This window comes from Oncorhynchus keta, chromosome 8 (assembly GCF_023373465.1).
Source record: "Oncorhynchus keta strain PuntledgeMale-10-30-2019 chromosome 8, Oket_V2, whole genome shotgun sequence".
In the NCBI taxonomy this organism is placed as follows: domain Eukaryota; kingdom Metazoa; phylum Chordata; class Actinopteri; order Salmoniformes; family Salmonidae; genus Oncorhynchus; species Oncorhynchus keta.
Window position 1 is genome coordinate 6,540,010 of NC_068428.1, and position 27,500 is coordinate 6,567,509.

Consider the following 27,500-nt stretch of genomic DNA (forward strand, 5'->3'; position numbering starts at 1 on the left):
CTAGACAGGAGGATCCTAGATCGCACTCCCACTCTGAGATTTTTCGTGAAAACGGGCTCTGGGCTTCTTTACTACAGCAGTCCTTTTGGGATTCTGTGGTTCAAACTTGACTGAGTTGCAATCATTAAACGCATATCAGTAATATATGATATATGAGTAATATATCAGTAATATATGATATATCAGTAATATGATATATGAGTAATATCAGAAATGGATATATAATATATCAGTAATATATGATATATGAGTAATATATGATATATGAGTAATATATGATATATGAGTAATATGAGTAATATATGATATATCAGTAATATGATATATGAGTAATATGATATATGAGTAATATCAGAAATATATATATAATATATCAGTAATATATCAGTAATATATGATATATGAGTAATATATGATATATGAGTAATATATGATATATGAGTAATATGATATATGTGTAATATATGATATATCGGTAATATATCAGTAATATATGATATATCAGTAATATATCAGTAATACAGTAGAAGTTGGAAATTTCATACACCTTAGCCAAATACATGTAAACTCAGTTTTTCCACAATTCCTTAGTAATCCTAGTAAAACTTCCCTGTTTTAGGTCAGTTAGGATCACCACAGTAGAGAGAATGATTTATTTCAGCTTTTATTTCTTTCATCACATTCCCAGTGGGTTAGAAGTTTACATACACTCAATTAGTATTTGGTAGCATTGCCGTTCAATTGTTTAACTTGGGTCAAACGTTTCAGGTAGCCTTCCACAAGCTTCCCACAATAAGTTGGGTGAATTTTAGCAAATTCCTCCTGACAGAGCTGGTATAACTGAGTCTGGTTTGTCGGCCTCCTTGCTCTCACACGCTTTTTCAGTTCCGCCCACACATTTTCTAAAGGATTGAGGTCAGGGCTTTGTGATGGCTACTCCAAAATGTTGACTTTGTTGTCCTTAAGCCATTTTGCCACAACTTTGGAAGTATGCTTTGGATCATTGTCCATTTGGTAGACCCATGTTTTATTTTTATTTATTTATTTCACCTTTATTTAAGTTATTTAAGTTGAGAACAAATTCTCCTTTACAATTACGACCTGGCCAAGATAAAGCAAAGCAGTTCGACAGATACAACGACACAGAGTTACACATGGAGTAAAACAAACATACAGTCAATAATACAGTATAAACAAGTCTATATACAATGCGAGCAAATGAGGTGAGATAAGGAAGGTAAAGGCAAAAAAAGGCCATGGTGGCAAAGTAAATACAATATAGCAAGTAAAACACTGGGAATGGTAGTTTTGTGTGCAAAGTAGAAATACAAATAACGGGGTGCAAAGGAGCAAAATAAATAAACACAATAAATACAGTAGGGAAAGAGGTAGTTGTTTGGGCTAAATTATAGGTGGGCTATGTACAGGTGCAGTAATCTGTGAGCTGCTATGACAGTTGGTGTGCTTAACTAGTGAGGGAGATGAGGGTTTCCAGTTTCAGAGATTTTTGTAGTTCGTTCCAGTCATTGGCAGCAGAGAACTGGAAGGAGAGGCGGCCAATGAAATAATTGTTTTTGGGGGTGACCAGAGGGATATACCTGCTGGAGTGCGTGCTACAGGTGGGTGATGCTATGGTGACCAGCGAGCTGAGATAAGGCAGGGCTTTACCGAGCATAAACTTGTAGATGACCTGGAGCCAGTAGGTTTGGCGACGAGTATGAAGCGAGGGCCAGCCAACGAGAGCGTACAGGTCGCAATGGTGGGTAGTATATGGGGCTTTGGTGACAAAACGGATTGCACTGTGATAGACTGCATCCAATGTGTTGAGTAGGGTATTGGAGGCTATTTTGTAAATTACATCGCCAAAGTTGAGGATTGGTAGGATGGTCAGTTTTACAAGGGTATGTTTGGCAGCATGAGTGAAGGATGCTTTGTTGCGAAACAGGAAGCCAATTCTAGATTTAACTTTGGATTGGAGATGTTTGATGTGGGTCTGGAAGGAGAGTTTACAGTCTAACCAGACACCTAGGTATTTGTAGTTGTCCACGTATTCTAAGTCAGAGGCGTCCAGAGTAGTGATGTTGGACAGGCGGGCAGGTGCAGGCAGCGATCGGTTGAAGAGCTTGCATTTAGTTTTACTTGTAGTTGAGAGCAATTGGAGGCCACGGAAGGAGAGTTGTATGGCATTGAAGCTTTTGCCTGGAGGGTTGTTAACACAGTGTCCAAAGAAGGGCCAGAAGTATACAGAATGGTGTCGTCTGCATAGAGGTGGATCAGAGACTCACCAGCAGCAAGAGCGACATCATTGATGTACACAGAGAAGAGAGTCGGTCAAAGAATTTAACCCTGTGTCACCCCCATAGAGACTGCCAGAGGTCCGGAGAGCAGACCCTCCGATTTGACACACTGAACTCTATCAGAAAAGTAGTTGGTGAACCAGGCGATGCAATCATTTGAGAAACCAAGGCTGTCGAGTCTGCCGATGAGGATGTGGTGATTGACAGAGTCGAAAGCCTTGGCCAGATCAATGAATACGGCTGCACAGTAATGTTTCTTATCGATGGCGGTTAAGATATCATTTCGGACCTTGAGTGTGGCTGAGGTGCACCCATGACCAGCTCTGAAACCAGATTGCATTGCAGAGATGGTATGGTGAGATTCGAAATGGCAGGTAATCTGTTTGTTGACTTGGCTTTCGAAGACTTTAGAAAGGCAGGGTAGAATAGATATAGGTCTGTAGCAGTTTGGGTCAAGAGTGTCCCCCCCCTTTGAAGAGGGGGATGACCGCAGCTGCACATTTGCGACCAAGCTTAATTTTCCACATAATTTTCCGTCCTCATGATTCCATCTATTTTGTGAAGTGTACCAGTCCCTCCTGCAGCAAAGCACCCCCACACCATGATGCTGCCACCCCCACATCATGATGCTTCACGGTTGGGATGGTGTTCTTCAGCTTGCAAGCCTCCGCCTTTTTCCTCCAAACATAACAATGGTCATTGTGTCCAACAGTTCTATTTTTGTTTCATCAGACCAGAGGACATTTCTCAAAGTATGATGTCCCAATGTGCAGTTGCAAACCGTAGTGGCTTCTTTCTTACTGAGCGGCCTTTGATGTTATGTCGATATAGGACTCGTTTTACTGTGAATATTGATACTTTTGTACCTGTTTCCTCCAGCATCTTCACAAGGTCCTTTGCTGTTGTTCTGGGATTTTCGCACCAAAGTACATTCATCTCTAGGAGACAGAACGCATCTCCTTCCTGAGCGGTATGAAGGCTGTGTGGTCCCATGGTGTTTATACTTGCATACCATTGTTTGTACAGATGAATGTGGTACCTTCAGGCGTTTAGAAATTGCTCCCAAGGATGAACCAAACTTGTGGAGGTCTACCATTTTTTTTCCTGAGGTCTTGGCTGATTTCTTTTGATTTTCCAATGATGTCAAGCAACTGAGTCTGAAGGTAGGCCTTGAAATACATCCACAAGTACACCTCCAATTGACTCAAATGATCTCAATTAGCCTATCAGAAGCTTCTAATGCCATGACATAATTTTCTGAAATTTTCCAATCTGTTTAAAGGCACAGTCAACTTAGTGTATGTAAACTTCTGACCCACTGAAATTCTAATACAGTGAATTATAAGTGAAATAATCTCTGTAAATAATTGTTGGGAAAATTACTTGTGTCAAAGTGGACAAAGTGGATGTCCTAACCGAGTTTGTTAACAAGAAATTTGTGGAGTGGTTGAAAAACAAGTTTTAATAACTCCAACCTAAGTGTATGTAAACTTCCGACTTCAACTGTATATAATATATGAGTAATATATGATCCTACACATTTGCTATTACCTTACCTGCACTTTTAAGTGTTATCTGGGATCATTGGGTCGTCCCTACCCTAACCCCTAACCTTTACCTATCCCTAACCTTAACCATGACCATTTTAAATGTCAACTTCAATGGGTTAGGGATGTCCCAAGGATGCCGGAGAGCACATACCTTTAATGTACACCATTGGAATAGATGTGGTCACAGCATGTTAGTACATCAGACAATATCTTCTAAATCTCAAGCGTAGAGAGTGGAGGAGGAAAGGAAAAGAGCCTTCTGTCCATTTCCCCCCACCCAAAAAAGAGGAGCCTCATCTGTACATCCTTCCCCAGAGGATGAGAAAAAAGAGCGGTGGATCTGAACATGTAGGAGGGGGGGTCTGGCAGGCTCTTAGTGATGATGAATGAGCACCCCATCTATCACTCTGACAGGTGTCTGTGTCCCCCCTTCTCCCCCTCCCCCACACACCCTTACAAGATTGGGTGTCCCTTTTCACAATGGGGGGGCCTGCGCAGGATGTCCCTTGGATGGGTCAGGACAGAGGCCCCCGAAGGAGGACAATGGGGGGTCAGAGCCTTTGTGGGGAAGAGTGTGTCAGAGATGCCCCCTAGTCCCGTTCTCTGTTCTTGTGAGTGAGTCTCTCCCTACTTTTGAGTCTATAGAAAATGATCTTAGTCAGTGTTGTACGTTGACCGGGGCTCATGTACCGCTTTGTGCCCCGACTGAAGTTCCGACGATTCTTCAAACACTCTCAAGAGAGAAATAGAAGGATGCACACAACACTTAATTTGCCAATAAAACGAATTGCATCGATACAGTTGTGGTCGAATATATTGGCACCCTTGCACTATTCTTCTAAAATAAGTTGAAGTTGAATTTCAACATTGCAGAAACAATTTCATTTTTGTGAACTTAAGTTGGATAAAATGATTGGCACCCTGGAGTACTTGTTTTCACAGTCTGGCCACGACAAGGCAGGCAAACACTTTTTGTAGCCATCAATGATCTTGATGCGGCTGTCACGGCCGTCGTCGGAATGAGACCAAGGTGCAGCGTGGTGAGCGTACATTTTCTTTTATTTGTTAGAATGTCGCCAACAAAACAAGAAATAACAAAAACGACCGTGAAGCTTACAAGAACTATAGTAACCCTAACAAAGACAACTTCCCACGATGACAGAAGGGGAAAAAGGCTGCCTAAGTATGATTCCCAATCAGAGACAACGATAGACAGCTGTCCCTGATTTGAGAACCATACCTGGCCAAAACATAGAAATACAAAACAAATTAAAACAGAACATAGAATGCCCACCCAAATCACACCCTAGAGACATAAAAAGGCTCTCTAAGGTCAGGACGTGACAGCAGCGTTCTACTGGCTATTTGGCAACTTTTCAGCAACAAACTGTTCCAATTCTTCAAAGTTTGCGGGGTGCTGTTTTCCTCTCTTGCCATTGGTTATGGATGTATTCGGATCTGGACTCTAAAGTTGGCCACTACAGAACAGTCCAGTGTATCTTCTTGAACCATTCCAGGTCGCTTTTGATGTGTGTTTGTGGATTATTGTCCTGCTGGAACATCCACGACCTTCAACTGACACACAGTTTTTTGGACAGTTGGTTGAATATTACACTCCAAAACACATTGATGATCTGCTGAGTCTATGATGACTTGCACGGGTTCAAGGCCCCTTTACAAGTGGCAGCAAAGGGACACCGAAGCAGTATTGAACCTCCCCCATGCTTGATTGTAGGGAGGTTGTTCTCTTTCTTTGAATGCTTCATTTGGTCATTGATAAAACAGAAAGACCCCATTGCTGAGGAGACACAAGAAAGCCTGATTGAACCTCTCAAAAACCCACCTAAACAAACTCTTCGTCAATACAGATCAGTGCTGTGTTTACCGACAACGATGTGTATATACTGTTTTCTATGGTATCTCATTCACTTAATAATGTTTACATATCTTGCATTACTCATCTCATATGTATATACTGTATTCTATACTATTCTACTGTATCTTAGTTCGTTCCGCTCTGACATCGCTTGTCCATATGTATATAGTCTTAATTCACTCCTATTTAGATTTGTGTGTATTGGGTATTCGTTGTGTAATTTGTTAGATATTACTTGTTAGATATTACTGTACTGTCGGAGCTAGAAGCACAAGCATTTTGCTACACCCGCAATAACATCTGCTAATCACGTGTTTGTGACCAATAAAATGTGATTTCATATCAGCAAACCACTCGCCCACACTACGCCATCTACCCGGTACAGTTGAAACCAGGGTTCATTCACGAAGTGCACACTTCTCCAGTGTACCAGTGACCATCGAAGGCGAGCATATGCCCATTGAAAGAGTTTACAACGCCAAACTGCAGTCATGTCAAGACTGGTTTTCTGGACAACAAGTACACTGATTTCTATTACATTTTTTTACACCTTTACTTAACTAGGCAAGTCAGTCAGGAACAAATTGTTATTTACAATGACAGCCTACCAGGGACCAGTGGGTTTTACGTGCCTTGTTCAGGGGCAGAACAACAGATTTTTACCTTGTCAGCCAATTGCACGATCCCTCAACTTGAGACATCTGTGGTATTGTGTTGTGTGACAAAACTGCACATTTTAGAGTGGTGTTTTATTGTCCAGAGCACAAGGTGCATCTGTGTAATGATCATACTATTTAATCAGCTTCTTGATATTCCACACCGGTCAGGTGGATGGATAATCTTGACAAAGGACAATTGCTCACTAACACATTTTGCACAGAATTTGAGAGAAGTAATGCATATGGAACATTTCTGGGATCTTTTATTGCAGCTCATGAAACATGGGGCCAACACTTTACGTTTATGTTTCTATTTTTGTTCAGTGTATTTACATAATAGAAATGTGGGTGAATTTGTGAAGACGTATCTTACTTACTCAACCTTTTTATGTTTACAAAAATACAATTGGTTCTGTAGTTTTGTTCAATTTCAACGTATTTTAGACGAAATAGGGAATTGTTTTAAAACAAAAAGGGGTGAGAAAATATTTGTCTGTAACTGTATACAGTGTCTTCGTAAAGTATTCAGATCCCTTGACTTTTTCCACATTTTGTTACGTTACAGCCTTATTCTAAAATGGATTAAATCGTTTTTCCCCCTCATCAATCTACACACAATACCCCATAATGACAAAGGAAAAACAGGTTTTTAGAATTTCTTTGCTAATTTATAAAATATTAAGGACATATCACATTTACATAAGTATTCTGACCCTTTACTCAGTACTTTATTGAATCACCTTTGGCAGCGATTACAGCATCGAGTTTTCTTGGGTATGACGCCACAAGTTTGGCACACCTCTATTTGGGGAGTTTCTCTCATTCCTCTGTCAGGTTGGATGGGGAGCATTGCTGCGCAGCTATTTTCAGGTCTCTCCAAATATGTTCAATCGGTTTCAAGTCCAGGCTCTGGCTGTGCTACTCAAGGACATTCAGATACTTGTCCCAAAGCCACTCCTGCGTTGTCTTGGCTGTGTGTTTAGGGTCGTTGTCCTGCTGGAAGGTGAACCTTCACCCCAGTCTGAGGTCCTGAGCACTCTGGAGCAGGTTTTCATCCAGGATCTCTCTGTACTTTGCTTCATCTTTGCCTCAATCCTGATTCCTGACTAGTCTCCCAGTCCCTGCCGCTGAAAAATCATCCCCACAGCATGATGCTGCCACCACCATGCTTCACTGTAGGTATGGTGCCTGGTTTCCTCCAGACGTGATGCTTGGCATTCAGGCCAAAGAGTTCAATCGTGGTTTCATCAGACCAGATAATCTTGTTTCTCATGGTCAGAGAGTCTTTAGGAGCCTTTTGGCAAACTCCAAGCGGGCTGTCATGTGTCTTTTACTGAGGAGTGGCATCCGTCTGGCCACTCTACCGGAAAGGCCTGATTGGTGGAGGGCTGCAGAGATGGTTGTCCTTCTGGAAAGTTCTCCCATCTCCACAGAGGAACTCTAGAGCTCCTGTCAGAGTGACCATCGGGTACTTAGTCACCTACCTGACCAAGGCCCTTCTCCCCCGACCTCATGGCTTGGTTTTTGCTCTGACATGCACGGTCAACGTTTGGACCTTATATAGACAGGTGTGTGCCTTTCCAAATCATGTCCAATCAATTGAATTTACCACAGGTGGATTCCAAGCAAGTTGTAGAATAATCTCAAGGATGATCAATGGAAACCGGATGCACTTCAAGTCTTACTTATGTAAATTATGACTTTTCTCCTTTTTTTTATACATTTACCAAAATGTCTAAAAACCTGTTTTCACTTTGGCATTATGTGGTATTGTGTGTAGATTGCTGAGGTTTTTTAAAATATATATTCCATTTTAGAATTAGGCTGTAACATGACAACATTTGGGAAAAGTCAAGGGGTCTGAATACTTTTCGAAGGCACTGTATAAAGGCCTATAGAGAGAGAGAGAGAGAGAGAGAGAAGAAGTGATATGTACACTGCATCTGCTGACACTTGCCAATGTTAGCCTTTCACTTCATGTGGAAGTGAACTGACTGAGGAATGAATGAGCAAAACATCTGGCTCTCTGTGAACACATTTATGATTCCACTCTGCTAAATGATATGGAATGTAGCCTGCATGACTGTACCGAATGCATAGATATAAGGGTGCCATATGGCTCACAGATTGCAGTCCCTCCCTGCCTTGTGTCTGTCAATTCTTAGTAAATGCGTCCTACGAGACCCCTCAGTTTTTGCTTACTGGTATTCTCTATGGACTCATTGGTCCTCTCTCTTTTTTTCTCTCTCCCCTCTCTTTCTGTCTCAGACTGCCAGTCGGGCGTGGCTCTCCAGGTGTTGACGACACGGTGTCAGGGGAAACAGAGCTGTTTCGTCCAAGCGTCCACGCAAGAGTTTGGGGACCCCTGCTACTCGGGCACCAGGAAATATCTCAGTGTCATCTACGCATGTGGTGAGTCTCCAGTTGTACCGACACCTGAGCAGCAGTTTCTTTACATGGCACCTAGTCAGCAGTTCTGTATGCAGACAGTAGAGGGAGGTGTTCTCTCATGTATGTGGACGGGGGGCTGATTGATACAGCTACGTTCTGTACGTTTGTGTCTGTCTGTTTGTGTCTGTCTGTCAGTATCTCTCTCGCTTTCTCTTTCTCATTCTATCTCTCTCACTCTCTATTTTGTCATTCATGTCTGATGACTCTCTGTGTACGGAGTGGTGCTCGTTTATGCTTTCTGTCTCGACGGAAGAGAGAGAGGCTTCCTGTCCGTCTACCTAGCCACCACACCCCCAAGCTAATCCTGAGCTGTCACACTATAACTCATTAACACACACACACACACACACACACACACACACACACACACACACACACACACACACACACACACACACACACACACACACCCAGGCTAATCCTGAGCTGTCACACTAACTCATTAACATAGATACACACGCCCCCAGGCTAATCCTGAGCTGTCACACTAACTCATTAACATAGATACACACACACACACACACACACACACACACACACACACACACACACACACACACACACACACACACACACACACACACACACACACACACACACCCAGGCTAATCCTGAGCTGTCACACTAACTCATTAACATAGATACACACGCCCCCAGGCTAATCCTGAGCTGTCACACTAACTCATTAACATAGATACACACGCCCCCAGGCTAATCCTGAGCTGTCACACTATAACTCATTAACACACACACACACACACACACACACACACACACACACACACACACACACACACACACACACACACACACACACACACACACCCAGGCTAATCCTAAACTGTCACACTATAACTCATGAACAGACACACACATTCACAAACTAATGGACACACACACACGCATCACACACACGCATACAGTGCATACATGCACACACACACACCCACACACCCAGGCTAATCCTGAGCTGTCACACTATAACTCATTAACACACACATTCACAAACGAATGGACAAACACACACCTACACACACACTCTAATCCTGAGCTGTCACACTGTAATTCATTAACACACATACTCTAATCCTGAGCTGTCACACTGTAATTCATTAACACACACACACACTCTTATCCTGAGCTGTCACACTGTAATTCATTAATACACACACTCTAATCCTGAGCTGTCACACTGCAATTCATTAACACACACTAATCTTGAGCTGTCACACTGTAATTCATTAACACACACTAATCCTGAGCTGTCACACTGTAATTCATTAACACACACACTCTTATCCTGAGTTGTCACACTGTAATTCATTAATACACACACTCTAATCCTGAGCTGTCACACTGTAATTCATTAACACACACTAATCCTGAGCTGTCACACTGTAATTCATTAACACACACTAATCCTGAGCTGTCACACTGTAATTCATTAACACACACTAATCCTGAGCTGTCACACTGTAATTCATTAACACACACTCATCCTGAGCTGTCACACTGTAATTCATTAACACACACTCATCCTGAGCTGTCACACTGTAATTCATTAACACACTCTAATCCTGAGCTGTCACACTGTAATTCATTAATACACACACTCTAATCCTGAGCTGTCACACTGTAATTCATTAATACACACACTCTAATCCTGAGCTGTCACACTGTAATTCATTAACACACACACTCTCATCCTGAGCTGTCACACTGTAATTCATTAACACACACACACTCTAATCCTGAGTTGTCACACTGTAATTCATTAATACACACACTCTAATCCTGAGTTGTCACACTGTAATTCATTAACACACACTAATCCTGAGCTGTCACACTGTAATTCATTAATACACACACTCTAATCCTTAGTTGTCACACTGTAATTCATTAACACACATACTCTAATCCTGAGCTGTCACACTGTAATTCATTAACACACACACACTCTTATCCTGAGCTGTCACACTGTAATTCATTAACAAACACACTCTAATCCTTAGTTGTCACACTGTAATTCATTAACACACATACTCTAATCCTGAGCTGTCACACTGTAATTCATTAACACACACACACTCTTATCCTGAGCTGTCACACTGTAATTCATTAACACACACACACTCTTATCCTGAGCTGTCACACTGTAATTCATTAACACACACACACTCTCATCCTGAGCTGTCACACTGTAATTCATTAACACACACACTCTCATCCTGAGCTGTCACACTGTAATTCATTAACACACACACACTCTAATCCTGAGCTGTCACACTGTAATTCATTAACACACACACTCTCATCCTGAGCTGTCACACTGTAATTCATTAACAAACACACACTCTAATCCTGAGTTGTCACTGTAATTCATTAACACACACACTCTAATCCTGAGCTGTCACACTGTAATTCATTAACAAACACACACTCTAATCCTGAGTTGTCACACTGTAATTCATTAACACACACACTCTCATCCTGAGCTGTCACACTGTAATTCATTAACACACACACACTCTAATCCTGAGCTGTCACACTGTAATTCATTAACACACACACTCTAATCCTGAGCTGTCACACTGTAATTCATTAACAAACAAAAATCTAATGTTATTTGGAAATAGTAAAGCAATAATAGTAACAAGGCTGTATAGAATGAGTCAGTGTGCAGGGGTCAGTATGCAGGGGTCAGTGTGCAGGGGTATGAGGTAATTATGGGGGTAAAAGTGACTAGGCAATCCGGATAGATAATTAACAGAGTAGCAGCACTGTATGTGAAGAGTGTGAAAGTGTGTGTAAGTGGGAGTGTGTGTGGGTAGTGTCAATATGCATGTGTGTGTTTGTGAGCATGTGTAGTGTGTGTGCATTAGGTGTGCATTGGAGTGTCCGTGTAGTATGTGTGAGGGTAGGGTCCAGTGAGTGTGCATAGAGCCAGTGCAAGAGTGTGAGTGCACGAAAACTGAAACAAAGCCCACCTCACCCGCACACTTATACACAACCCCTTAATGGTGATCAAACTCTGCCCCGAATCCTGTTTGAATGGTCTCCAACAGCTGTCCAGTGCCTATCATAACAGCAACAGTGGAACTCAGATTTGAGGCTCTCGTTGGTCTTTTTCATGTTGTCGGAGACATGTAGGCTCAATCTCTGTCTGACCCTCCTTATCTGTATTTGATAACCAGAGTGTGCTGTTGGACAGTTTCAGAGATGTGACGGGTGTGAGGAGGGGGCCACACACACACACACACACACAGACACACACACTTCCAGTGATGTGGAGTGTGAGTGTCAGGGAGGGGCTAGGTAGGGGGAATCGGGGGCCAAGGAAACTAAAGGGTGTAGGGCAGGGGGAGGGGAGGCTTTTGGCATGAGGAAATCATTCTAGCTTTAGTAGACATGAAGTCACCAGGAGCTTGAAGCTTTAGGTCGTGGTCATTTTGAAGTATTCTCTTTCACGGCTGGTAATATGTATGATGTATGAGTGTGTGTGTGTGTGTGTGTGGGGGGATTGTGTTTTTGCATGCGTATGTGTGTGTCACGTAGGCAACATGTGTCTCAAAGTGGCTTATAGCATGGGGTCAATCGCTTTGACCATTTGTACTGTCCTCCATATGAATGTACGTAGTCAACATCCAAGGAATAGCCAACTCCTCATTCACACATGCATGCACACACTCACTCACTCACTCACTCACTCACTCACTCCACTGTCAAGCATCATTTGAACCCAAGTCCCACAGGAGGAAATTCCTGTTTGTTTGTGAACGGGCGCTGCGTTAGCCTGATCAGGCCGGCCGATATACTAGAGGCACTTTCACTTTCATTACATTGCCCCATGTAGGACTCTATAGCAGCTTAAAAGTTACAATATAGGTTTCCATTTTCACATTTTGTTAATTCTTTCCAATGTTTCAAGTGATTTATCTTTTTGTTTCTCATGATTTGGTTGGGTCAAATTGTGTTGCTGTCCTGGGGCTCTGTGGGGTGTGTTTGTGTTTTGTGAACAGAGCCCCAGGACAGCAACACAATTTGACCCAACTTCTCCACTTCATCTCTCTGTCGTTGATGGTTTTGTTATGGAAGGTTTGGGAATCCCTTCTTTTTAGCTGGATTTATGACATGTATATTCATTCTAATATGTACTTCTATGGTTTGATACTGTGAAGTTGATCTTGTAGTGGTGCATTTTCCTCTGTGCATTCTAGCATCCACAGGTGATAGTTTAGCACCACTCTGCACACTAGTTTGTCCGTTCCATCTTGCGCTTCCAGCCCTCTCAATGATTTGTGGAGCATCCACAGTGCCTTCGGAAAGCATTCAGACCCCTTGACCTTTTCCACATTTTATTACGTTACAGCCTTAATTCTAAAATGGATTTAAAAAAAATTAAATCCTCAGCAATCTACAAACAATCTACGCACAATACCCCATAATGACAAAGCAAAACATTATTTTTAGAAATGTTTTGAAATATCTTATTTACATAAGTATTCAGACCCTTTGCTGTGAGACTTGAAATTGATCCTTGGGGTACTCCCTTGATGACAGTTCTGAACACCTCCAAAACAAAGGTCATGTGGTTTGGTAAGAAGAATGCCCCTCTCCCCACTGCTGTAATTACTACCTCTGAGGGTTTAGAGCTTGAGGTAGTCACCCCATACAAGCTGCAAAAAACACTCAACCTGGACAGTGGTATCTCCATCTCTTCATTCAAAGACTCAATTATGGACACTCTTACTGACAGTTGTGACTGCTTCACGTGATGCATTGTTGTCTCTACCTTCTTGCCCTTTGTGCTGTTATAATGTCCAATGATGTTTGTACCATGTTTTGTGCTGCTACCATGTTGTGTTGCTACCATGTTGTTGTCATATTGTGTTGCTACCATGCTCTGTTGTCATGTGTTGCTGCCTTGCTATGTTGTCATGTGTTGCTGCCTTGCTATGTTGTCATGTGTTGCTGCCTTGCTGTGTTGTCTCTCTTGTCGTGACGTGTGTTTTGTCTGATATTTATATATTTTAATCCCAGCCCCCGTCCCCGCAGGAAGCCTTTTGCCTTTTGGTAGGCCGTCATTGTAAATAAGAATTTGTTTTTTAACTAAATTGCCTAGTTAAATTAAACAAATAAATACAACCTAAAGACTCTCAGACCCTTCTCTGGTCTGATGAAACCAAGATTGAACTCTTTGGCCTGAATGCCAAGCGTCACGTCTGGAATAAACCTGGCACCATCCCCACGGTGAAGCATGGTGGTGGCAGCATCACTCTGTGGGGATGTTTTTCAGCGGTACGTACTGGGAGACTAGTCAGGATAGAGGCAAAGATGAACGGAGCAAAGTACAGAGAGATCCTTGATGAAAACCTGCTCCAGAGTGCTCAGGACCTCAGACTGGGGCAAAAGTTCACCTTCCAACTGGACAATGTAGCTTGTAGCGTCATACCCAAGAAGTCTCAATCGATGCTGTAATCGCTGCCAAAGGTGCTTCAACAAAGTACTGAGTAAAGGGTCTGAATACTTATGTAAATGTCATATTTCAGGTTTTTAGGACATTTTTCTTAACCTGTTTTTGTCATTATGGGGTATTGTGTGTGGATTGAATGGGGGGGGGGGGACAATTTAATCAATTTTAGAGTAGGGCTGTAACTTAAAAAAATGTGGAATAAGTCAATGGGTCTGAATACACTATTAAGGCCTAACAAAGTGTTTACGTCGGACTGCCGCAGGCTATTGTGTGGCAGTATATTACTGTATTGGGGTCAGTGTTGGCTGTGGGGGTCCCAGTGACCCAGACCCCTCAGCCCTACTGTCTCAGAACTTCCATTCCCAGATGGCCACTCTTCTTATCTCGCCACCACTTCCTTCCTCTCTGGGGCCAAACATTTCCTGCACTACCTCCTGCACACAGAGACACAGGGTTTCCTGATATGTGTGTGTCCAAATTGGTACTAAAGCCCTTAACAGCACGGCACACGCCAGACCTCATCTACTTCTAGCTTCAAAGGAAGCCCTGAGATCTCTCCAGAGCTCCTCAGAGAAATTAGAGCAATAAACACACACCCACATCCTGGAAGAAACAAACTGTTGCCCTGACGACTGAACCCTGTCCATCAAGCCCGCCCTGCCGGGGACCGTCTGTTTCCACAATTTGTTTGTTCATTGACACACACACCAGAGACTAAGTGTGTGTGTGTGTGTGTGTGTGTGTGTGTGTGTGTGTGTGTGTGTGTGTGTGTGTGTGTGTGTGTGTGTGTGTGTGTGTGTGTGTGTGTAGCAACCCGTTGAACCCTTTCTACCTAACGCCAGTGTGACCACCTTATCTAGTTCACTGGGTCCTGGCCTCTGATGCTAGCCTCCAGCCTGTAGCATGCTCCTGTCCCCAGTCCTCAACCCAGGCCTCCTCTCCTCTCTATCTGATCTCATCTCAGCCACAAAAGTGCTGCTATTAATCCATTTCCTGTAACCAATCACCTGTAGAAACCTACAACGAACTTGCACTCGTCCACAGACTTGTTCTGGCATTCAGAGGGCCATTCGGGGATATCCATTCATCTAGAGCGCAGTGAGAGGAAGTCTATTGGAAGTTGGGAAGTTTATAGAGGGAGACTTTATCTTGATAAGTCCGTGGGGTTTTAAAACCTGAGGGAGGAGAGCTGTGTGTGTGTGTGTGCATGTGTGTGTGTGTGTGTGTGTGTGTGTGTGTGCATGTGTTTTCAGCTGCAGGCCAGCAAGGCAGCACTGGGTCTGCCTCTGCATCCTGTCTGTTATAGATACATGTAGTTCTGTCCTTGAGCTGTTCTTGTCTGTGAATGTTCTGTGTTATGCCATTTTTCATGTTTTGTGACCCCAGGAAGAGTAGCTAATGGGGATCCTAAAAAAATACCAACTACAGTTTAAACACACACACATGCATCTAGAGGACTAACCACAGGTCTCTAGTGGTTAGATGGTCTCTGTTGCCTGTTGAGCTTTGCAGACGACACTGCAACGACGAGACGGCCTACAGGGAGGAGGTGAGGGCTCTCGGAGTGTGGTGTCAGGAAAACAACCTCACACTCAATGTCAGCAAAACCAAGGAGATGATCGTGGACTTCAGGAAACAGCAGAGGGAGCAGACCCCTATCCACATCAACGGGACAGTAGTGGAGAGGGTGGAGAGTTTTAAGTTCCTCGGCGTACACATCACAGACAAACTGAATTGGTCCACCCACACAGACAGTATGGTGAAGAAGGAGCAGCAGCGCCTCTTCAACCTCAGGAGGCTAAAGAAATTCAGCTTGTCACCAAAAACACTCACAAACATTTACAGATGCACAATCGAGAGCATCCTGTCAGGCTGTATCACAGCTGCTCCGCCCACAACCGTAAGGCTCTCCAGAGGGTAGTGAGGTCTGCACAACGCATCACCGGGTGCAAACTACCTGCCCTCCAGGACCCCTACAGCACCCGATGTCACAGGAAGGCCAACACGATCATCAAGGACAACAACCACCCGAGCCACTGCCTGTTCACACCACTACCATCCAGAAGGCGAGGTCACAAGCATTTCGCTACACTCGCATTAACATCTGCTCACCATGTGTATGTGACCGATTTTGATTTGAGCTGTATGAGAAGTAGAAGAATCCTAACCTGTGTCTGAAATGACTCTTCCTCATATCGGGCACTACGTTTAACCACCGTCCTGTGGGCTCTAAGTGTCTGTTCCAGTCAGGGGAGGGCGGTGGGAGGAGCTACAGGAGGACACGTCTGGGATGGAACGGTATCAAACGCATCACAGGGTACCAGTTGAAAAAGCTCTGGATAAGAGCGCCTGCTAAAAGACTCAAATGTAAACATCACACACATGGAAACCACACGTTTGACTCTGTTCCATGAGCTCCGTTCCAGCCCTTACAATGAGCCTGTCCTATGGCTCCTCCCACCAGCCTCCACTGGTTCCAATTTGCACGCTAGCCACTACTACTTCTCCTACGTACGTAGTGTGTAGTCAAATCTAATTTTGTTCGTCACATGCTTGGTAAACAACAGGTGTAGACTGACAGTGAAATGCTTACCTACAGGCCCTTCCCAACAACAGGTGTAGACTGACAGTGAAATGCTTACCTACAGGCCCTTCCCAACAATGCAGAGAGAAAGACAATAGATATAATATAATAGATATAATAGTAAAGTAAAACACATAATAATAATATAAGGTGTAATAACTTCACAAAAATAACACGAGGAATAAATACACAACGAGTCAATATAACTTGGCTATATAAACGGGGTAGCAGTACAGAGTTGATGTGCAGGGGTACGAGGTAATTGAGGTAGATGTGTACATAGAACTAGGAATAAAGTGACTCGGAAACAGGATAGATAATAAACAGTAGCAGCAGTGTACATAGAACTAGGAATAAAGTGACTCGGAAACAGGATAGATAATAAACAGTAGCAGCAGTGTACATAGAACCAGGAATAAAGTGACTCGGAAACAGGATAGATAATAAACAGTAGCAGCAGTGTACATATAACTAGGAATAAAGTTGTCATGCTGAAACGGGATAGATAATAAACAGTAGCAGCAGTGTACATAGAACTAGGAATAAAGTGACTCGGAAACAGGATAGATAATAAACAGTAGCAGCAGTGTACATAGAACTAGGAATAAAGGGACTCAGAAACAGGATAGATAATAAACAGTAGCAGCAGTGTACATATAACTAGGAATAAAGTTGTCATGCTGAAACGGGATAGATAATAAACAGTAGCAGCAGTGTACATAGAACTAGGAATAAAGTGACTCGGAAACAGGATAGATAATAAACAGTAGCAGCAGTGTACATAGAACTAGGAATAAAGTGACTCGGAAACAGGATAGATAATAAACAGTAGCAGCAGTGTACATAGAACCAGGAATAAAGTGACTCGGAAACAGGATAGATAATAAACAGTAGCAGCAGTGTACATAGAACTAGGAATAAAGTTGTCATGCTGAAACGGGATAGATAATAAACAGTAGCAGCAGTGTACATATAACTAGGAATAAAGTTGTCATGCTGAAACGGGATAGATAATAAACAGTAGCAGCAGTGTACATATAACTAGGAATAAAGTTGTCATGCTGAAATGGGACAGGGCCTTCCCCAAAACCTTTGCCACTGTTGGAACTCACTAGTGAGTGTTGCGACTGAGGACAGATGATTTTAATGCGCTACCCGCTTCAGCACTCAGCCGTTCTGTGAGCCTGTGTGGCCTACCACTTCTCGGCTGAGCCGTTGTTGCTCCTAGATGTTTCCATTTCACAATAACGGCACTTACGGTTGACTAGTGCAGCTCTTTCAGGGCAGAAATTTGACAAACTGACTTGTTGGAAAGGTGGCATCCTATGATGGTGCCACGTTGAAAGTCACTGAGCTCTTCAGTAAGGCCATTGTAACTGCCAATGTTTGTCTATGGAGATTGCACAGCTGTGTGCTCGATTTTGTACACCTGTCAGCAACAGATGTGGCTGAAATAGCCGAATCAACTAATTTGAAGGGTTGTTCATATAGTTTTGTATATACTATATAGTGTATGACCCCGCGACTCTCACTAGACATTCTACCTGTGTGTGTGTGTGTGTGTGTGTGTGTGTGTGTGTGTGTGTGTGTGTGTGTGGCTGGCATTGCCCATATGGTAACGCCATTCCTGTTTCTCTCTGACACACACACACATTGGTTTTGTGTGTTTTTTTTTTTTTTAGCAAATCACTGTCCACAAACCTGACCTTTTTAGCAGGAACATCAACTTTTCAGCAAGAAAGTATCGTTGAAAAGCAAAAAATGGAAAATGTTAATACCGCATATCAAAATTGAGTCCGACTCTCTATGGAATTGAGCTGCATTTATTTCAGTTAAGCGTTGCTCTACGGCTGTGGGCTGTGCACTTTACCCAAGCTCTCCCGTCAGCGAATCAGACATGGAGGAAGGCACTGGAGGCGTTTTGGCGCTCGTTGGTGGGTGGCTGAGTGGGTGGTTGCCATGGTGATTTGCTGATACCAGGTGGTCAGCATTTTTTGTCAGCTGACGCCTGTCCCGCTCCCACACAAACTAGCTTACTCATATTATCCAGTAGCGGTTGGCACACACGCATAACACGCACACACGCATAACACACAACACAATGCACTTTCTACAGCTCTCAATTTAGCACACTTTATATGGGATCGGTGTTTGGTTCCAGTAAGAGCTTTGATCAGATGCGTGTTTTTTTTTTAACAAAGTGGATGATAAAAGGTGTTTTATACCCTATATTCCATTTAATGTTCAAGTGGAAAACATATTCCCAGACAGACAGACAGACAGACAGACAGACAGTCCCTCCATCTCTCTTTCTCTGTTCCCATCTCTCTGTAACTCTCTCTCACACTGTTCCCATCTCTCCATCTCTCTGTATCCATCTCTCTATCACTCTCACACTGTATCCATCTCTCCATCTCTCTGTAACTCTCACTCTGTACCCATCTCTCCATCTCTCTGTATCCATCTCTCTATCACTCTCACACTGTATCCATCTCTCCATCTCTCTGTAACTCTCACTCTGTACCCATCTCTCCATCTCTCTGTAACTCTCTCTCACTCTGTACCCATCTCTCCATCTCTCTGTAACTCTCTCTCACTCTGTACCCATCTCTCCATCTCTCTTTCTCTCTGTAACTCTCTCACTCTGTACCAATCTCTCCATCTCTCTTTCTCTCTGTAACTCTCTCTCACTCTGTACCCATCTCTCCATCTCTCCATCTCTCTTTCTCTCTCTAACTCTCTCTCACTCTGTACCCATCTCTCCATCTCTCTTTCTCTCTGTAACTCTCTCTCACTCTGTACCCATCTCTCCATCTCTCCATCTCTCTTTCTCTCTCTAACTCTCTCTCACTCTGTACCCATCTCTCCATCTCTCTTTCTCTCTGTAACTCTCTCTCACTCTGTACCAATCTCTCCATCTCTCCATCTCTCTGTAACTCTCTCTCACTCTGTACCAATCTCTCCATCTCTCTTTCTCTCTGTAACTCTCTCTCACTCTGTACCCATCTCTCCATCTCTCCATCTCTCTCTTTCTCTCTCTAACTCTCTCTCACTCTGTACCCATCTCTCCATCTCTCTTTCTCTCTGTAACTCTCTCTCACTCTGTACCCATCTCTCCATCTCTCCATCTCTCTTTCTCTCTCTAACTCTCTCTCACTCTGTACCCATCTCTCCATCTCTCTTTCTCTCTGTAACTCTCTCTCACTCTGTACCAATCTCTCCATCTCTCCATCTCTCTGTAACTCTCTCTCACTCTGTACCAATCTCTCCATCTCTCTTTCTCTCTGTAACTCTCTCTCACTCTGTACCAATCTCTCCATCTCTCTGTAACTCTCTCTCACTCTGTACCCATCTCTCCATCTCTCTGTAACTCTCTCTCACTCTGTACCAATCTCTCCATCTCTCTTTCTCTCTGTAACTCTCTCTCACTCTGTACCAATCTCTCCATCTCTCTGTAACTCTCTCTCACTCTGTACCAATCTCTCCATCTCTCTTTCTCTCTCTAACTCTCTCTCACTCTGTACCAATCTCTCCATCTCTCTGTAACTCTCTCTCACTCTGTACCCATCTCTCCATCTCTCTGTAACTCTCTCTCACTCTGTACCCATCTCTCCATCTCTCCATCTCTCTTTCTCTCTGTAACTCTCTCTCACTCTGTACCAATCTCTCCATCTATCTTTCTCTCTGTAACTCTCTCACTCTGTACCCTTCTCTCTGTAACTCTCTCTCACTCTGTACCCATCTCTCTGTAACTCTCTCTCACTCTGTACCCTTCTCTCTGTAACTCTCTCTCACTCTGTACCCATCTCTCTGTAACTCTCTCTCACTCTGTACCCATCTCTCTGTAACTCTCTCTCACTCTGTACCCATCTCTCTGTAACTCTCTCTCACTCTGTACCCATCTCTCTAACTCTCTCTCACTCTGTACCCATCTCTCTAACTCTCTCTCACTCTGTACCCATCTCTCTGTAACTCTCTCTCACTCTGTACCCATCTCTCTGTAACTCTCTCTCACTCTGTACCCTTCTCTCTGTAACTCTCTCTCACTCTGTACCCATCTCTCTGTAACTCTCTCTCACTCTGTACCCATCTCTCTGTAACTCTCTCTCACTCTGTACCCATCTCTCTGTAACTCTCTCTCACTCTGTACCCATCTCTCTGTAACTCTCTCTCACTCTGTACCCATCTCTCTGTAACTCTCTCTCACTCTGTACCCATCTCTCTGTAACTATCTCTCACTCTGTACCCATCTCTCCATCTCTCCATCTCTCTTTCTCTCTGTAACTCTCTCTCACTCTGTACCCATCTCTCTGTAACTCTCTCTCACTCTGTACCCATCTCTCCATCTCTCCATCTCTCTTTCTCTCTGTAACTCTCTCTCTCACTCTGTACCAATCTCTCCATCTATCTTTCTCTCTGTAACTCTCTCACTCTGTACCCTTCTCTCTGTAACTCTCTCTCACTCTGTACCCTTCTCTCTGTAACTCTCTCTCACTCTGTACCCTTCTCTCTGTAACTCTCTCTCACTCTGTACCCATCTCTCTGTAACTCTCTCTCACTCTGTACCCATCTCTCTGTAACTCTCTCTCACTCTGTACCCATCTCTCTGTAACTCTCTCTCACTCTGTACCCATCTCTCTGTAACTCTCTCTCACTCTGTACCCATCTCTCTGTAACTCTCTCTCACTCTGTACCCATCTCTCTGTAACTCTCTCTCACTCTGTACCCATCTCTCTGTAACTATCTCTCACTCTGTACCAATCTCTCCATCTCTCTTTCTCTCTGTAACTCTCTCTCACTCTGTACCAATCTCTCCATCTCTCTTTCTCTCTGTAACTCTCTCTCACTCTGTACCAATCTCTCCATCTCTCTGTAACTCTCTCTCACTCTGTACCCATCTCTCTGTAACTATCTCTCACTCTGTACCAATCTCTCCATCTCTCCATCTCTCTTTCTCTCTGTAACTCTCTCTCACTCTGTACCAATCTCTCCATCTCTCTTTCTCTCTGTAACTCTCTCTCACTCTGTACCAATCTCTCCATCTCTCTGTAACTCTCTCTCACTCTGTACCCATCTCTCCATCTCTCTTTCTCTCTGTAACTCTCTCTCACTCTGTACACTTCTCTCTGTAACTCTCTCTCACTCTGTACCCATCTCTCTGTAACTCTCTCTCACTCTGTACCCTTCTCTCTGTAACTCTCTCTCACTCTGTACCCATCTCTCTGTAACTCTCTCTCACTCTGTACCCATCTCTCTGTAACTCTCTCTCACTCTGTACCCATCTCTCTGTAACTCTCTCTCACTCTGTACCCATCTCTCTGTAACTCTCTCTCACTCTGTACCCATCTCTCTGTAACTCTCTCTCACTCTGTACCCATCTCTCTGTAACTCTCTCTCACTCTGTACCCATCTCTCTGTAACTCTCTCTCACTCTGTACCCATCTCTCCGTAACTCTCTCTCACTCTGTACCCATCTCTCCGTAACTCTCTCTCACTCTGTACCCATCTCTCCGTAACTCTCTCTCACTCTGTACCCATCTCTCCGTAACTCTCTCTCACTCTGTACCCATCTCTCCGTAACTCTCTCTCACTCTGTACCCATCTCTCCGTAACTCTCTCTCACTCTGTACCCATCTCTCCGTAACTCTCTCTCACTCTGTACCCATCTCTCCGTAACTCTCTCTCACTCTGTACCCATCTCTCCGTAACTCTCTCTCACTCTGTACCCATCTCTCCGTAACTCACTCTCACTCTGTACCCATCTCTCCGTAACTCTCTCTCACTCTGTACCCATCTCTCCGTAACTCTCTCTCACTCTGTACCCATCTCTCCGTAACTCACTCTCACTCTGTACCCATCTCTCCCTAACTCACTCTCACTCTGTACCCATCTCTCTGTAACTCACTCTCACTCTGTACCCATCTCTCTGTAACTCTCTCTCACTCTGTACCCATCTCTCTGTAACTCTCTCTCACTCTGTACCAATCTCTCCATCTCTCTGTAACTCTCTCTCACTCTGTACCCATCTCTCCATCTCTCTTTCTCTCTGTAACTCTCTCTCACTCTGTACACTTCTCTCTGTAACTCTCTCTCACTCTGTACCCATCTCTCCCTAACTCACTCTCACTCTGTACCCATCTCTCCCTAACTCACTCTCACTCTGTACCCATCTCTCCCTAACTCACTCTCACTCTGTACCCATCTCTCTGTAACTCACTCTCACTCTGTACCCATCTCTCTGTAACTCTCTCTCACTCTGTACCCATCTCTCTGTAACTCTCTCACTCTGTACCCATCTCTCCCTAACTCTCTCTCTCTGTACCCATCTCTCTGTAACTCACTCTCACTCTGTACCCATCTCTCTGTAACTCTCTCTCACTCTGTACCCATCTCTCTGTAACTCTCTCTCCCATCTCTCTGTACCCATCTCTCCGTAACTCTCTCTCACTCTGTACCCATCTCTCTGTAACTCTCTCTCACTCTGTACCCATCTCTCTGTAACTCTCTCTCACTCTGTACCCATCTCTCTGTAACTCTCTCTCACTCTGTACCCATCTCTCTGTAACTCTCTCTCACTCTGTACCCATCTCTCTGTAACTCTCTCTCACTCTGTACCCATCTCTCTGTAACTCTCTCACTCTGTACCCATCTCTCCGTAACTCTCTCTCACTCTGTACCCATCTCTCTAACTCTCTCTCACTCTGTACCCATCTCTCTGTAACTCTCTCTCACTCTGTACCCATCTCTCCATAACTCTCTCTCACTCTGTACCCATCTCTCCGTAACTCACTCTCACTCTGTACCCATCTCTCCCTAACTCACTCTCACTCTGTACCCATCTCTCCCTAACTCACTCTCACTCTGTACCCATCTCTCCCTAACTCACTCTCACTCTGTACCCATCTCTCCCTAACTCACTCTCACTCTGTACCCATCTCTCTGTAACTCACTCTCACTCTGTACCCATCTCTCCGTAACTCACTCTCACTCTGTACCCATCTCTCCGTAACTCACTCTCACTCTTTGTGTCGCACTCTCTCTCTGTACCCCCCTCTCTCTTTGACTGACAGACAGACAGACAGACAGACAGACAGACAGACAGACAGACAGACAGACAGACAGACAGACAGACAGACAGACAGACACGGTACTACTAATTAGCACGGTACAATAACAGATCAACACTGGCTGAGGGGTTATTTACTGTAGAGTACAAAGCTAATCTAACAGTAGCGGTTGATTGTGGAGCACCAAGAAGAAGAAGAAGTCAGTCTGGCCAGCCCTAGGCTGTGTCTGAAGTAGCACCCAATTCCCCACGTAGTCCACTACTTTTGACCAGAAGACGTAGTCCACAATATAAGGTTTCATTTGGGTTGCTACCCTAGTCTAGCGACAGATGACTGACTGGCTTTGTGTTGCCTTTGATGGTCTATTATGAAAAGAAAGAAAATCAGGGGAACAAAGTTCCATGCCAGCGGATGGAGGGATAGAGGCTTTGATCTATCAACAGACGACGCGGTAAACATGGCTGGAGCACAGAGAGCGGGGTTTTGCACCTTATCCACCTGCCCACCAATCTTATGTCTCCGCCATCATGCGCTTATCCTATAATATGCCATTTAGCAGACGCTTTTATCCAAAGCGACTTACAGTCATGTGTGCATACATTCTACGTATGGGTGGTCCCGGGAATCGAACCCACTACCCTGGCGTTACAAGCGCCATGCTCTACCAACTGAGCTACAGAAGGACCACTGTCTCTCTTACCTCGCCCAATCATAGTGCGGGGTCATAGAGGTCAGAGGGCATGGTTGCGGTTGCTATGGGACACAAAAAGGGGGACCCTGTGAAGACTTGTTTAAAAAAAAAAACGTCCAACATTGATTCAATAGGCACATTGTTTACATTTGAATGCACTTTGCTGCTTAAAGACAATTAAACACATGGCTGTTATCTCTCCAAGTGGGTTTTTTGTCCTTCCACATGAAGTACAGTAGACCCAATGCTGTGTGTAGGGCCTCTGCCTTTTGTTTCCACGGGGCCCATCGGATGGTCATTTTAGAGACCGGCTACTCCGGTGGCCCTGGTTCAGGTCAAAGACCCATGTGTTGTGTGTTCCATCCCCCTGTCACAGTTCCAGCTCCCTCTCCTTGTCTCTGATCTAATAGACAAATAAGTGTTGTGTTTTTTTTCCAGCGAGGGGAAGAGCTCTCATTTCTCTATGAAGCCATTGTGTTGTCCTCAAAAGCTTTAGAAATTGGACACAAGGAACACACGGGCACTCGCATATATACACACACAGGCACTGTGGTTTTTCACCTCAGTTATTTCCCCAAATGTGTTTCCCAATGGCTTCTTTGTTGGTCTGGAAAGTCGGGAAAACTCTGGGCATACAATAGTAGCCTAACACACTGAAATGATCCTCACGATGCTCTAAGCAAAGTTTGAGTGTGATGTGTTGGAGGGAGAGAGAGAGAGGGAGGGAGAGAGTCTTACACTATCCCAGCAGGCTCTGCTCCCACATACTGGTCTGAGTCCAAACCACACGACGAACAACATTGGAGACTTTATGGAACACAAAGCCTTCACTATCTCATCCTGGAATATACAAGGCCTGAGGTCATCTGCCTTTGGTCTAAAGAGCAGGAACCTGGACTTCATCAAAGAAATCAGAAATAAAGACATTATCATCCTACAATAAACCTGGTATAGAGGAGACGGACCCACTGGTTGCCCTCTAGGTTACAGAGAGCTGGTTGTCCCATCCACCAAACTACCATGTGTGAAACAGGGAAGGGATTCAGGGGGTATGCTAATGTGGTAAAAAGCAGTCTATTGTGGATGGTAACTCAGTCTATTATTTAAAACTATTATTTAAAATTATTCAAAACAGGAACATTTTACATTTGGCTAGAAATTCTGAAGGAAATTATCTCAACAGAGACTTCTCCATCCTTGAGGGAAATCAGTCATTTCCAGGCCCAGGGACATGTACTAGTTAGTCTGTTGCGACCTAAAACTCAGAACTGAACAAGTACCTGACACCCTCAGCACACAGGGGGACAAACACCTAGCTGGAGGTGACAGCATTCCCTCCCCCGTATGAAACCCGTCCAACCAAAAACATTGTGACCCAGAAAACCTGATACCTACGCCTTCACTATGGTGAATCACTAAAACAATACAGAAACACACTACGGAAAAAGGAGCAGCATGTCAGAAATCAGCTCAATGTAATTGAAGAATCCATAGACTCTAACACACAAAAAAAACACGAAACAAACAGCAACACGAGGAGTTGTCTATCCAAAATGGAGATGAATGGGTACTTATGGTCCTTCTGTAGCTCAGTTGGTAGAGCATGGCGCTTGTAACGCCAGGGTAGTGGGTTCGATCCCCGGGACCACCCATACGTAGAATGTATGCACACATGACTGTAAGTCGCTTTGGATAAAAGCGTCTGCTAAATGGCATATATTATTATTATTATTATTACTTCTCCATTCTTTTTTGTCAAAGAACAAACAGCAAAAACATATATACATGATCAAATACAAATCTTAGAGTCAACTATTAAAGACTACCAGATCCCACTGGATTCTCCAATTACATTGAAAACAAACCGTCCAACCAAAAAAGGCCTGTGGTGTTGATGGTATCCTCAATGAAATGAGAAAATATACAGACCACAAATTCCAATTGGCTATACTAAAACTCTTTAACATCATCCTCAGCTCTGGCATCTTCCCCAAAATGTGGAACCAAGGACAGATCACCCCAATCCACAAAAGTGGAGACAAATTTGACCCCAATAACTACCGTGGGATATGTGTCAACAGCAACCTTGGGAAAATCCTCTGCCTTATCATTAACAGCAGACTCATACATTTCCTCTGAAAACGATGTACTGAGCAAATGTCAAACTGGCTTTTTACCAAATTACCTTACGACAGACCACATATTCACCCTGCACACCCTAATTGACAAAACAGGCAAAACAAAGGCAAAGTCTTCTCATGCTTTGTTGATTTCAAATGTATTTAGACTCAATTTGGCATGAGGGTCTGCTATACAAATTGATGGAAAGTGGTGTTGGGGGGAAAAACATACGACATTATCAAATCCATGTACACAAACAAGTCTGCAGTTGGCAAAATTGGCAAAAGACACACACATTTCTTTCCACGGGGCTGTGGGGTGAGACAGGGATGTAGCTTAAGCCCCACCCTCTTCAACATATATATCAATGAATTGGTATAGACAAGGCAAGAAGGGGCTTCTATGCCATCAATAGGAACATGAAATTCGCCATACCAATTAGGATCTGGCTAAAAATATTCGAATCAGTTGTAGAACCCATTGCCCTGTGTACTCCCTTCTTGCCTTGTCTCTCAGCTCGTTCACAGCTTTGTGGAAGTTACCTCTGGTGCTGATGTTTAGGCCAAGGTATGTATAGTTTTTTGTGTGCTCTAGGGCAACAGTGTCTAGATGGAATTTGTATTTGTGGTCCTGGTGACTGGACCTTTTTTGGAACACCATTATTTTGGTCTCACTGAGATTTACTATCTGGGCCCAGGTCTGACAGAATCTGTGCATAAGATCTGTAGGCC

At 43.8% G+C, this 27,500-nt stretch overlaps 1 protein-coding gene across 3 annotated transcripts in view; it reads left to right on the forward strand.

Annotated features, from left to right (window-relative positions):
• Positions 1-27,500, forward strand: part of LOC118386752 (protein eva-1 homolog C-like) — a 226,051-nt gene that overhangs the window by 46,124 nt on the left and 152,427 nt on the right. For all 3 annotated transcript variants that reach the window (XM_035774526.2, XM_035774527.2, XM_035774528.2), the window contains exon 5: positions 8,651-8,794. In XM_035774526.2, coding sequence (XP_035630419.1) covers positions 8,651-8,794 — 144 coding nt within the window. The remainder of the gene's footprint in view (positions 1-8,650; positions 8,795-27,500) is intronic.